This window comes from Phragmites australis, chromosome 14, assembly GCF_958298935.1.
Source record: "Phragmites australis chromosome 14, lpPhrAust1.1, whole genome shotgun sequence".
Lineage (NCBI taxonomy): Eukaryota > Viridiplantae > Streptophyta > Magnoliopsida > Poales > Poaceae > Phragmites > Phragmites australis.
Genome location: NC_084934.1, coordinates 30789804 through 30802424, shown reverse-complemented (window position 1 = coordinate 30802424; position 12621 = coordinate 30789804). Strand labels below are relative to the sequence as shown.

Below are 12621 nucleotides of genomic sequence, written 5' to 3'. Positions count from 1 at the left end.
ACGTCAGTAACTTTCACCATACCGTACGGCAAAAATAGTGCATGTTTTTGCCAAACCGTTGGACGAACATATATTATTTTTGTAATTTCTTCATTTTTGGTACTATTTCTATAATATCTGTAAAAAATGTAATATTAAAATTTTTTTGGCGACGAGGCTTGTGTCCTATTTGTCATGCTCTGGTGGCGGGCCACCAAGTCGTACTGACTCGCAGGTGGCATGGTTGCCCGGAGCAGATAGTTGAGTTGAAAGGTACGTTTGAATTTTGAATTTCAAATATAGTATTCCAACAAATTTAAAAATACCACTTCAGAAAATCAAATATAAACTGCTGAACAATCAAATCTTTTAAGTTTTTGATTGCATATCATTGGTAAGAAGTATTTTGGTAAGTGTATAAACCTTTTAAGTGTATCAAGTTTGAGTTCTTCAAATTTGAGCGTCTATTAAAAAAATAGTTATATTTATTATTGACGTCTTGTTGTTGCAGAGGTCAGTATTTATATTTTTTTATTAAAAAAACTAGTACATTCTTCCGACAGCTACTTGTCAGGGCAGCAAGATTATCAGAATAAAGCTATCAAAAGGGGACAGGACCGACATATAAGGATTATTAGTGGGAAAAGGGAAGGAAAAAGAAAGAGAAGAATTGCATTTGCTCGTGGGCCGCGCTCATTTGAACTGGTGGGCTGAAGCGGGACGTGGGCCCGCCCACCTCACCTGTGGCCGTGGCTCCCTTTCTTCTTCCCTCCGCCTCCGCCTCAACTTCTTCGCAAGGCGATGGAGTTCTCGTCGAGGTTTCGCCTGCTGAGGCCCCTCCTCCTTCTGCGCCCCCACTTCCCCGCCCGCTCCAGAGCCCTTCAAACCCTAGCCCGCTCCCCTTCCTTCCTCCTCTTGCGCCCGCACCGCTTCCCTCCTCCTCCTCATCGCTCCCCGCTCCTCCTCCTCCTCCGCCCCTTCTCCTCCGTTTCCCCGGCCCCCGGGGCGGACCACCTCGACTCCAAGGACCATGGGCCCCCGCCCGCGCCCTTGCCTCCGCCGCCGCCAGAGGAGCTCGCATCCGACGACGAGGCCTACTACCACGAGCACCTCCTCGAGGTCGCGCAGGAGAACCAGACCCGGGTCGTCCCCGTCAAGGCATTCTTCCTATGCACCAGGTAAGCTTCTATTGCTTCACTTTTATCTGCTTCTCCGTTTCCGGTTTAATTGCACTTCTCTCCTGTTGAGGTTCCGTGGTGAACTTAACTGATGATGGGAATTTCGGCTGTTTGTCATCATCGCAGTATCGACATGAGGAGTCTCCAGTCACACAACTCGTTCAATGTTATCCCACCCACATCGCGTGCCACCAACTACGTCGTCCTCAGATACTATGATGTCAAGGGAGACCCCGAGGTAAAGCGGAAATTATACTTTCTTTACACACCAAACTGTGTCTCTCCATGTCTTTTGCTATCATGGACTCAGATGTTGAGTTACTATGGTTTGCAGAGTACTTAGACTACCATGGTTTGCAGAGTACTTAGACTACGATCTAATAGCTTTTCGAAATTCAAAATCAAAGGAAGTAATTACCCTGCTCCATTTTCTTTATCTATGCAATGTTCAATTGGAATACTTCAGGAGGCTGAATTAAAACGTTCTCTGCAGTCTCAGTGCCTGATGCTGTAAACGTTCTCATAGTGGCGCACCCTCACAGTTGTATGCCTATGTAATCAGACTGAATGTGGAACCTATATGTGCACAAATGTCCTTTGCACTTGCAGCTTCCTTTTTTTTTGTCCAGTTGTTTGGACACGTAAATGCATATACTGTAGCTGTACAGCATTGTCTGGAGCACGACAAAATGCTTTAGAATATGTTCAGACTTGTAGAACGGTATCTAAAAGCTCAATTCTCGATTTGTTTGTGTCCACTGGTACAATACGTTAGGATACGGTTGTAGCTATCTTATCTTGTTTCAAGCTGTTTATAGCGCCACAGGGCACCAGTAGTCATTACGTGATTGCACCACCGCTTCTTTAAAAGGGTGGTGTTTATTCCCTTAGATGATTTATTAAGGATCTAGCGGAGAGTAGATACTTACTGGACTGATTTTTAACTCGTTATTTTTCCAGGGTTTTAAATCTGGTGTCATAGATGAGAGCCATTGCCACTACATGGTGGTTTTCCAATATGGGTCCATTGTGCTGTTCAATGTTTCTGATCACGAAGCAGATGGATACCTAAAAATTGTCGAGAAACATGCGACAGGATTGCTTCCAGAGATGAGAAAAGATGGTAATCCCTTAATTCAATTTAACACAAGAACACTTGTCCTAAAGTGATAAGAGTTTCTCTTCTTTATGTGCTTTGACTGTTGTCAATCTTTTCCTTGTATGAGTGCTATCTTGAAAATTATTAATGGCAAATTGGTACTGTAATATGGATGCCTGGTGGTGATCCTCATTCATGACAAAAGGTGATATCATTTTAAGTGAACATATCCCATGATATAAGAGACATCTATAGAACATTATACTTTAGTGTATAATGGTGTCTGTCAGTCAACAACTGGCAAACATAAAGTCCCATGATAGCTGGATTTCATTATTTGTAGTCCATAGATGATGGTGCCCAAATGCTATGGGAAGTTTTGTGATGAGAATTATTCCCGACTTATGTTGAGGTTTGCCATCCTGTTATGATATTTTGCAAAGAGCACATAGTATCTGCTCTAGCAACTGTGTTTCTGGCAATTTAATGAACCTAGCTGCATGATATGCATGTTTGCTGCTTCCCCCCATCTTATCAATGTGACTGCTGCTGTATCATCTAATCATTAGCACTTCTGGGAACACAACCTTAAAATCTTCAATCACAGATTATGCAGTTGTTGAGAAGCCTACATTAGAGACGTGGATGCAGGGCGGACTTGACTACATTGTGCTTAGGGACCTGAGTATTGATGGAATCCGTACCATTGGAAGTGTCCTTGGTCAGAGTATTGCTCTTGACTACTATATCCGTCAAGTACGTACAAGTCAATAGCACACTTGTTGTTAAGATGCTTTGGAAAATCTATTTAATTATCTTTGTTGATAGGTGGATGGAATGGTAGCTGAGTTTACAGATATCAATCGTGGAATGGAAAAAACTGGTACCTTCACTATGCAGAGGAAGAAGCTTTTCCAGCTCGTAGGAAAGGCTAACTCTAACTTGGCAGATGTTATTCTTAAGCTTGGACTCTTTGAGAGGTAATCATACCATCATGCTGAGAAGTAATCCTCTAGATTTTATTGTCTGTCAAAATGTGTGGTCCTGTGGTTAACATCAAAGGATGCATGTTCTCGGGCAAATGTTTTACGTGGTGCATGTAAAATTATTTTCTAGTTCCATTCTCCTAAATGCAAACAAGCTATAAAATATTACTTGTTCGATTCCACACAATTAATGCTAATTTTTTATTGGTTTCTAAATGTTTTGTTTATGAGTTAGCATTGCCTGTGCTATTGTGCTTTGACCACCACATGTGCCTTCTCCTGTCAGAGAAGTGGTTGTTGCATCCTCTAGTCAGGCATGTATACTCGCGTGTCGTGTCCGTGAAGCTCATGAAGCTGATGCTTAGTGCAATCATATCAGAGATAAGCTTAGTATCTTACGCTTTTATTTTAATTTACCATAGTTTTGTGTAATGCTGTACAGGTGTCTAAAGTTGATGGAAAAGTATTGAACTTGCATTATCATTGTCCAATTACATGAATGTCATGTAATATTCCTTTCAATGCAAAGCCTCCCTGACATAAGCTGCATTATAGTATCTTTTGTCCGTAATAATGTGGTTTATTTGTCCTTCCTTTTTATGATTTAGAAAAGATAGTAGTTCAGTTTTATCCCATTCCTAGCACTGTCTTGTGACTCTTGTGTCAGATCAGAAATGGACTGGTATTTGCCTTGTAATTTAATTCGCAAGTGTTATATCTTTTCCCATTTTTCCCCTCCAAACAAGGTTATCTGCCATACTTCTTTAATTCTTTGGTACTGAAATGAACTCTTATGGAGTTATGGTTATCTATCAGCACACATTTACGTTAGAACTTTGTTGATTCCAGGTCTGACATTGCCTGGAAAAATGCAAACTATGCTCAAATTTGGGAATACCTTCGTGACGAGTATGAGTTAACCCAAAGATTTGGAAACCTTGATTTTAAGTTGAAATTTGTTGAGGTAAGACTCATGCTGTCATGCAGAACATTTGGTAGAGTTGTATACGGTTCTGTTTGTCCTTTTTTTTTTGGTAGAGATGTATATGCCTACCCCAACTTGTTTGGGACAAAGGCTTTGTTGTTGTTTTTGTTGCTGCTGCTGATCTGTGCACATTTTTTTCGAATACTTGTAAATTGCAGCACAACATCAGGTTTCTTCAGGAGATCCTTCAGAACAGGAAGTCAGATTTTCTGGAATGGCTTATTATCATCTTGATCAGTGTGGAGATCTTGATATCTGTTTATAACATCGTCCAGGAGCAGATGTAGGTCAGAAGGTCCCTCCATTATGGGATTGGATTGGATTCGATGCTGGGACTGAATCCTCATCGATCACATGTTTTGTTTGTGGAATTTTCATTTTCGTTACCCATTGGCAGCCTTTTGTAAGGAAGAAGAATACTTGAGAGTAGATCCGATTCGTAATGAAAAATGATCACATATATAGGTTTAGCCGGCTGGCTTGGTTTAGCTCGAAGGCAATGCAACGCAGTGACCTGCTTTTTGTAAAAAGTTGCTTTCCACGGTTGCCGCGGTGGATGAAGATCCCTTCCGGATTGTCAAGTGCACATGAATTGGAAAAGTCCTCCTGTGCGGAGTTATGGAAGGGAGAGTCCCAGCAGCTGTCTTGTCTTGTGCTGCGAAGCGAAAGGGGCGCGTGCAGAGCAGAGCAGGGAACAGCCAACATTGACGTTTCGATCTTTTCAAAAAAAAATATATATATATTGACGTTTCGATTATTTAAGTAGGGCCCATTTGAGTCGTTTAGTATATAGAGAAATATGTTCAGTCTGATTGAGAAGAGATTGTGTTTAGTTGTTCGTAAGAGTATATATTCTATTACAATAAAATTGATTTTTTCACTAAATAATTTAGGGTTAAGAATATTTTTAAAAATTAGTATATCACATGATAAGAATATTAGTGATTTTATTCTGATTTTTAGGAATTTATTTGAGCATAAAAAATTGTTACTTTGGAGAATTTTAATTAAATATTGGCTTAAATTTTCTAATCAAATCAATTAAAATTGGTTGCTAGTAAGTTCTAATTTACTCATAAAAACGTTTATAATTTTTAAATCACTCTTATATCTCTAAATAAAATCTAGAGTTTAATAAAAAATACACACGTACCGATTGAGCAGGGCTCACGAGAAACACTATTGAAATCCATTTTTTTAGCTGGCCGCCACGGTGTTTGTGTACACGCGGGATTTGACCCAAGCGCTCGGCTAGGCAACCAAACGCGCCAGTAGTGGTCTCCGGGCCGGACGGGCGGGCGGGGGGAATGGATAGGCCAGGTTCTCACCATGCTTCGTCCGTGGAAGCCGAGCCGGAATGATCGCTGGCGGCGAGCTCCCTTCTATTCTCTTCTCTTTTGCTAGTTAATTTGTGTCAGTCGGTCGTTCATATAGGGCATAATGCTAATAAGACAGACTTGGGAATTCATTCATTCGTAGAGGTAGAGAGGGAGAGGAAGAGGATAAAAAATGTTAAACAGCACAAGAAAGCGGCAAGAAAGGTGCAGGCACGAACGAACCAACTGTTACGAACCGATGTTAAGGATCAACACATGTGATCAATTAGTCACTAACTGTCATTGCAGTTAATCTCTATAATTAGTATAACTAATGAAGGGGCATTCATTGGGAAAACCGACTTCCCCAACGGATGCATTTGTCATCCCTTCACATAGTACATATATGTAAACATCATCATCAATAGAACAATGGTTTTTCTTTTTCTACCCGATCTACTGTCTCTCTAGAATTACTCAAACACGTTATCAGCACGAAAGTTCACCACTGAGCGACAATATCACAGAAGAAGAAGAAAAGGGCCAATCGACCTCACCAACAGAGAAGACACGAAGGCCTCTCCAAGATCAAGGTAAAGTAAGGATGGATTCATCACCTTCGTCTACTGGAGAAGTTCTTTGTTGCTTGATGGACTTGGAGGCGGCAATTATCCGTCGCATCTCGCCGCTCGACCACACCCGATGCACTGGCCGTTCACGTGATTGTCGCTACGCTTATGCACGTGGTCGTCGCCATCGTGACCGCAACCGCGGACCTCCAAGGACTCCACCTGCCCCTGTAGTGGCTGCTACAGCCACTCTTCCCGTCGAACCACCACCTACAATGGCAACGCGCAGCAACACTGCCCCTTTCTTCAATAGCACGACAGTGGTGGTGTCTTCCTTGGAGGAGTATCCGGAGGAGCGAATGTGGTTGTACTCCCCTGAGTACACCCCGCTATCTCCTCCAAGGGCCGACGCCGCTCGCGCCATTCCAGTGCCAGCCATTGGAATCTTCATTGAGACGGCAGAACCGGCACTGAAGCCCTCCAATGCGACAATCGCCCGCCGCAATTGGATCTTCTGGGTCTGCCATGGCAAGAGCCTTCCTGGAGAAATGGCGGACTACAGACCCGGCTCTTCTTCCTATGGCTTCGACCTCAACATGGCGGCCGGTTCATCCTCTGTCACGCTGGCCCTTCATCGACTCCAGTCTTAATGTCGAGGAGGCACTCTCCAACGAGTCATCTTCTTCGGCCTACATAGAGGATGCGCCGTCCACCTTAGTCGGAGGCTCGATGACGACACGTCACGGCTCTCCGACCTCAACCGCCGGATCCACTCATGGCGAATCAGCGGCTGCCCCAACTGCTCTGGCCCGCCGCACCCTCCTCCGCTTCGCCACAGTGGCGCCCAACCGTTGTCCAGGCCTCTGCCCGGGGGTCGCGGGCCCCTGTGGCCTCCGGCCTTCCCTCCGTAGGCGCCTAAGCGCGCTCGGGCGCGCACACATGCTTGGGGAAGGGGCTCCACGGCTCCTTCATGCGCGCATGCGGAAGGGGAAGGGGGCAGCACACCCCCTTGTCGGCGTCCTCACCAGCACCATGAAAAAGGCGACTGGTCCCAGCTTCTCAACATCGGCAACGCTGCTCTAGATCTTCGGCGACATCTTCGGCGATGTGGTCTCCATCCCGCCGGATCGGTTCCGGCCCATCTGCGGAGGCGGCATCACCATAGAGTACCGCGCCGACCACCACACACATGGCTGGCTCGGTTCTGGCCCTTTCCCCCATGGCGCACCTCCCTCTCTGACTCCTCTCCGCCCTCCCCGACAGCTGGCGGCTCGTCCCCACCGCTGCCGTTCCTCTCTGGCTCCTCTCCGCCCTCTCCAGCGGCCCAAGGCTCGGCTCCGGCGAATGACGGCCGACGGATTTGCTGCGGGCGACGGCCAGCAACCCAACTTCGGCAGGCGGGCGACGGCCAGCAGGCCAATAGGCGGCGATGGCGCACAGTGAGGGGAGGGCCCGACAGTTAGGGTTGAACCCTAACCCGCCTCCTCTTTTTCCTCTTATATGAGGGCGGGGTGGGGGAGTACAGTTGGGCTCATGGGCCGAAAGGCTTAAAAGGCCAAACCCGAGTTGTTTCGGTCCACAAGCCGAAATCTCTAATGGACAAGCTCATTTACATGCCCCCCCCCCCGGTTTCTTTATTATTAGAGCAACATCCAAAATTTACTGTTCATAGTACTATCAATTTATGTTTTAGCCCTTATCTTTAACTATAATTGTGATTCATACTGTTTTATGTTGTAAATTGATGTTCCGGACCCTGTTTTATCTGGAAATTTGTTATGTCCCATTTGTTTTTCCTTGTGCATTCCCTATGACATATCATTATGTTTACAACTTTGTTTTTGCAATTAAAATTTTATTTCTTGCAAAAATACTTATTAATACAAATTTAGGTGATTAACTTAATTCACATCTCATATTAGCCAAACACTAAGGTAGTACTTGTGTACTACTATATGATCTACACTATATTTAGCACATAGTGACTATCCTTAAAGTGCATATTCAATGTCAAATTTAGAACAAAGGTCTACACTTTTTTCAAGTGATTACCTTAATTCATATCTCATATTGGTCATACACAAGGTAGTACCTAAATACTAACGTGGGATCTATACTATGTTTAGCACATAGTGACTATCCTCAATGTGCATACCCAATTTGAGTATGAACTAAAGAAGGTCTACACCAAAATTTGGTGATTATCTTCAAAGTGTTAACACAAGTTTTGCATAACACAAGGTAGTGGGATTAAAGGCATCTACTGCATAGTTACATATTATGCCCCCACTACTGAAAGATCTACACCATTTAGGTGACTATTTTCAATATGTTAGCAACATAATTTGAGGTCTATACTATGTAATTCAAGTCTTAACTTGACTTTACAAATTTTTGCATTATTACAACATTACCATGATTCTTTAATTTACCCAAAGTGTAAATTCATTCAACCATTAGTCAATTTGTAGGACAAAATGTCCAACATCGTGTTCGAAAGACTCGAGCTAGATGAAAAAAACTATCTAACATGGGCAATGGGCATGAAGATAAGTCTATCGCCTCGCGGACTCATAACGGCGATTAATCCTCCTCAAGAGGGAGATCCACCACTTCTAGATCAAATCAAGTATGGGACTTTATACTTAATAAGGCACTATTTACATCCAGATTTAAAATATGAATATTTGTTGGATGAAAATCCACATGATCTATGGAACTCACTCAAAGAGTGATATGAACAGCAAAAGACAGTCATACTACCTGAAGCACAATGCGAGTAGTCCAACATTCGCCTCCAGGACTTTGAGTCCATTGGAGAATACAATCATGCTGTTCACAAGATCTGCTCTAGGTTTCTATTTTGTGACAAAGCTCCCACAGATGCGGAGAAAATTGAAAAAACTTTATCTACAATGCTTCCCGCCCATAGGATATTGTAACAACAATACCGTGCTAGGAACTACCAGAACTATTCTGAATTAATTCACATTTTACTTCAAGCTGAAAAGCACGATGAACTTCTTTCGAAGAATCATCACCAGCACCCTATAGGCATTGCCCCTTTACCTGAAGTTAACTCTAATATTCAAAATACCAAGAAGTTTGATGACAACAAACGCCGTCCAAAGAACTTCAAAAGCAAGAAGAACCACAACAAGAAGCAGAAATTTCATAGAAACAACAAGGGCAAGGGCATTTTCAAGAACAACAAAGACAAATATGACATTTGTCATAAATGTGGTTGCTACAGCCACATAACTAAGAAATGTTGCACCCCAAAATACTTGGTTGATCTATACCTTAAGTCCGTGGGACAAAGCTGACCAACTCAAGGCAAAAGATATGAAGCTAATTTCAATCTTCAACATGACACCACTAGGATGGCAAGTTGTTCCAAAAACGTTCCTCCAGAACTGGACAACAACATCACTCTACTGTAGCAAGAGTACCTTGAGAGCACAGACAATATGATCGTGGAATTTACTTCCAACGACTTATTTGGAGACCTTAATTAGGCTCCCAATTAATTAGATATTGTTGTATATATGTCATACAAAGTGTTGTAATAGGTTGTTGTCATCTTATACTATATTGTATATTCCAATAATGTATTAGCACATTGATACTCGATAAAGTTGTATGTATTCTATATATCTATGAAGAATTTCACATTAAATTCTCCATTTCTATATATAGATGTCTACGGGGGACAATCCGATGGAAGAAGAAATGTGCTTAGTGGACAGCTGTACAACTAACTCTATATTTAGGGAAACTAAATATTTTCAAACTCTTAAAAAGAGTAAATGAAATGTTTTGACAATTGCGGGACATGATGCAATGATTGTTGGCTCTAGTCGCGCCATAATCACTCTCCCTATGGATACTCAAATTACAATCGACGATGCGCTATTGTATCTCGATTCAACACGTACCCTACTAAGTTATAGAGATATCCGTCAAAATGGTTTCCATATCAAAACCCATGATGACAACAAAGAGGAATATATCCTCATTACCAAAAATAACAGATATGTCAAACAAATACTAGAAAAAATTCCCTCTTTATCTTCAAGATTGTACTATACATACATCAAACCCGTACCACATGTTGCGTATAAGGTAATTTTTCAGAATGTTGACACATTCCAAATATGGCATGATCGCCTTGGTCATTCGGGCGTCGGGATGATGTGAAAAATTATCAGCAATTCAATTGGTTATGGCATGAATACTGCCAAATTCTCACAATCTTCGGATTTTGTGTGCACCGCATGTGCCACAGGGAAATTGATTTTAAGACCCTCTTATCTTAAAATCTGAGCTGAACCACTCAAATTCCTTAAACGCATTCAAGGTGATATATGTGGTCCTATCCGGCCATTAATTGGACCGTTTAGGTACTTCATGATTCTGATTGACGCATCTACACGATGGTCACATGTGTGTCTTTTGTCCACACAAAACCATGGTTTTGCCAAACTAATTGCTCAAGTTATTAAATTACGAGCACATTATCCTGAACATAGGATACAATCCATTCGAATGGACAATGCGGCTGAATTCACCTCACGTACTTTCAATGATTATTATATAACCCTAGGAATTTAAGTCCAGCGCTCAGTACCGTACGTCCATACTCAAAATGGTTTGGCTGAATCTCTTATCAAGAGAGTCAAGCTCATTGCATGACCATTATTACATAATTGCAACTTACCAACTTCATGTTGGGGTCATGCAGTCTTACACGCTGAAATGTACGATGTGTCGCCTAGAGGGGGGGGGTGAATAGGCGATTCCTGAAATTTGAAAACTCTGCAGCGGATTACTGAATCCGGATACTCCGGGTTAATCCGGAGACTCCGAGTTATACAGAACCCGGATACTCTGGCCTTATCCGGATAGTCCGAATTATACAGGAAAACAAAACTAATAAATTGTTAAGTAAATCTAAGTGATTCTATAGGTTACCATAGGTTCTAAAAGAGGTCTAAATACCTTATCACCAACAACCTCAAGTCACAAGCACACACACAAGTAGATCGAGAAAATCCCCAAAGATTAACTAAAACAAGTAAATGTGCAACAAAGTAAAGTGGACAAGAATTTGTTCCCGAAGTTCGGCCACTTCACAAAGAGGTGCCTACGTCTCCATTGAGGAGCTCACAAAGAGCCGGGTCTTTTCCATCCCTTTCCTCACCCAAACGACCACAAAGATCAAGCGAGGGTTCTTACTCAAATCAATGAGGCTAATACAAACTTCCTGAGGCACTCCACAAATTTGGGTGCTCTCCGGGTGACGCATTGTCGTCTAGGAGCTCAAAGCTCCAAGAGAAAAGAATGCAAATCGAAAGCTAGTCAATGACCTCAAGTGCTCAAGAGTGGATTTTTGCTTTCTAGCACTCAAACTCACTTCCCAAAACCTAATCTCCAAATCTTTCACAAATTAAAGCTCTAGAGGAGTTAGGAGGGCTATTGAATGGCTTTGAATGTATTTGTTCATGAGTTGGTTCTGCAGCCCCACAAGAAAGAGGGTGTGGGGTATTTATAGCTCACTTCAAAAAACTAGCCGTTACAGTGAAATTTGAACTGACCCGGAGTATCCGGGTTCACCCGGAGACTCCGTGTAACACATGGTAACGCAGGCAAAAACACTGTCCGTAGCCTATCCGGAGACATCAGAACCCAGAGTATCCTGGCCAACCCGGAGACTCCGAGTTAAGCACTTAAGGCCTACCCGAGACTCTCTAGCAGAGTCTCACTTGGAGACTCCAGCAACAAACAGAACACCGGAGTATCCGGCTTAACCCGGAGACTCCGGGTTAAGCACACAAGGCTTACCTGAGACTCTCTGGCAGAGTCTCACTCGGAGACTCCGGCCACAAATAGACACCTGAAGTATCCGGGCTAACCCCGGAGACTCCAGGTTGAGTTTCTCAGACTCAAACCGAGACTCTCTAGCGGAGTCTCACTCGGAGGCTCCGATCGACTGAGTAGAGTTCGAAGTATCCAAGTTCACCCGGAGACTCCGGGCTCAGACAATAAAAACTTTTTCTCGATGTCCGTGAGTGATTGTGTCTCTCAACTTTTGGTTCTAAAAGGATATTTTGAGCACTGAGACACCTTCAAGACTATCAACATGCATCCCTCTTGATAGTACAGCTATCCTTAACTCAAATTTAAAATAAAATAAATTAAAGTCTATTGAGTGACTACACACCGCTTCTCTTTTCTTTTTGAGGGATGCCAACCTCTCTTAACTTAACAAATGGGACTTAAAATCTGTTCATAACTTCAGCAAATCATTAGTCCCTTAATCATTTGTCATTAATAAGCCAAAACTCACATAGAGGGCCTAGATGCACTTTCAATCTCCCCCTTTTTGGTGATTGATGACAACACGATTAAAACTTATAAGAAATAATTTAATTAAAGAGTTTTAAATTTTAAGATCTATGGTGAGCTCCCCCTAAATGTGTGCATTGATTTGAAATTGGAGTTTGAGA

At 42.6% G+C, this 12621-nt stretch overlaps 1 protein-coding gene across 1 annotated transcript; it reads left to right on the top strand.

Annotated features, from left to right (window-relative positions):
* The first annotated feature begins 681 nt into the window (after positions 1-681).
* On the top strand, positions 682-4697 carry LOC133891689 (protein RETARDED ROOT GROWTH, mitochondrial-like). Its single transcript, XM_062332426.1, has 7 exons — positions 682-1157; positions 1284-1395; positions 2118-2280; positions 2864-3012; positions 3085-3236; positions 4092-4206; positions 4386-4697. The coding sequence occupies exons 1-7, from the start codon at positions 781-783 to the stop codon at positions 4512-4514; spliced, it is 1197 nt and encodes a 398-aa protein (XP_062188410.1). The 5' UTR covers positions 682-780; the 3' UTR covers positions 4515-4697.
* Positions 4698-12621: the final 7924 nt, after the last annotated feature.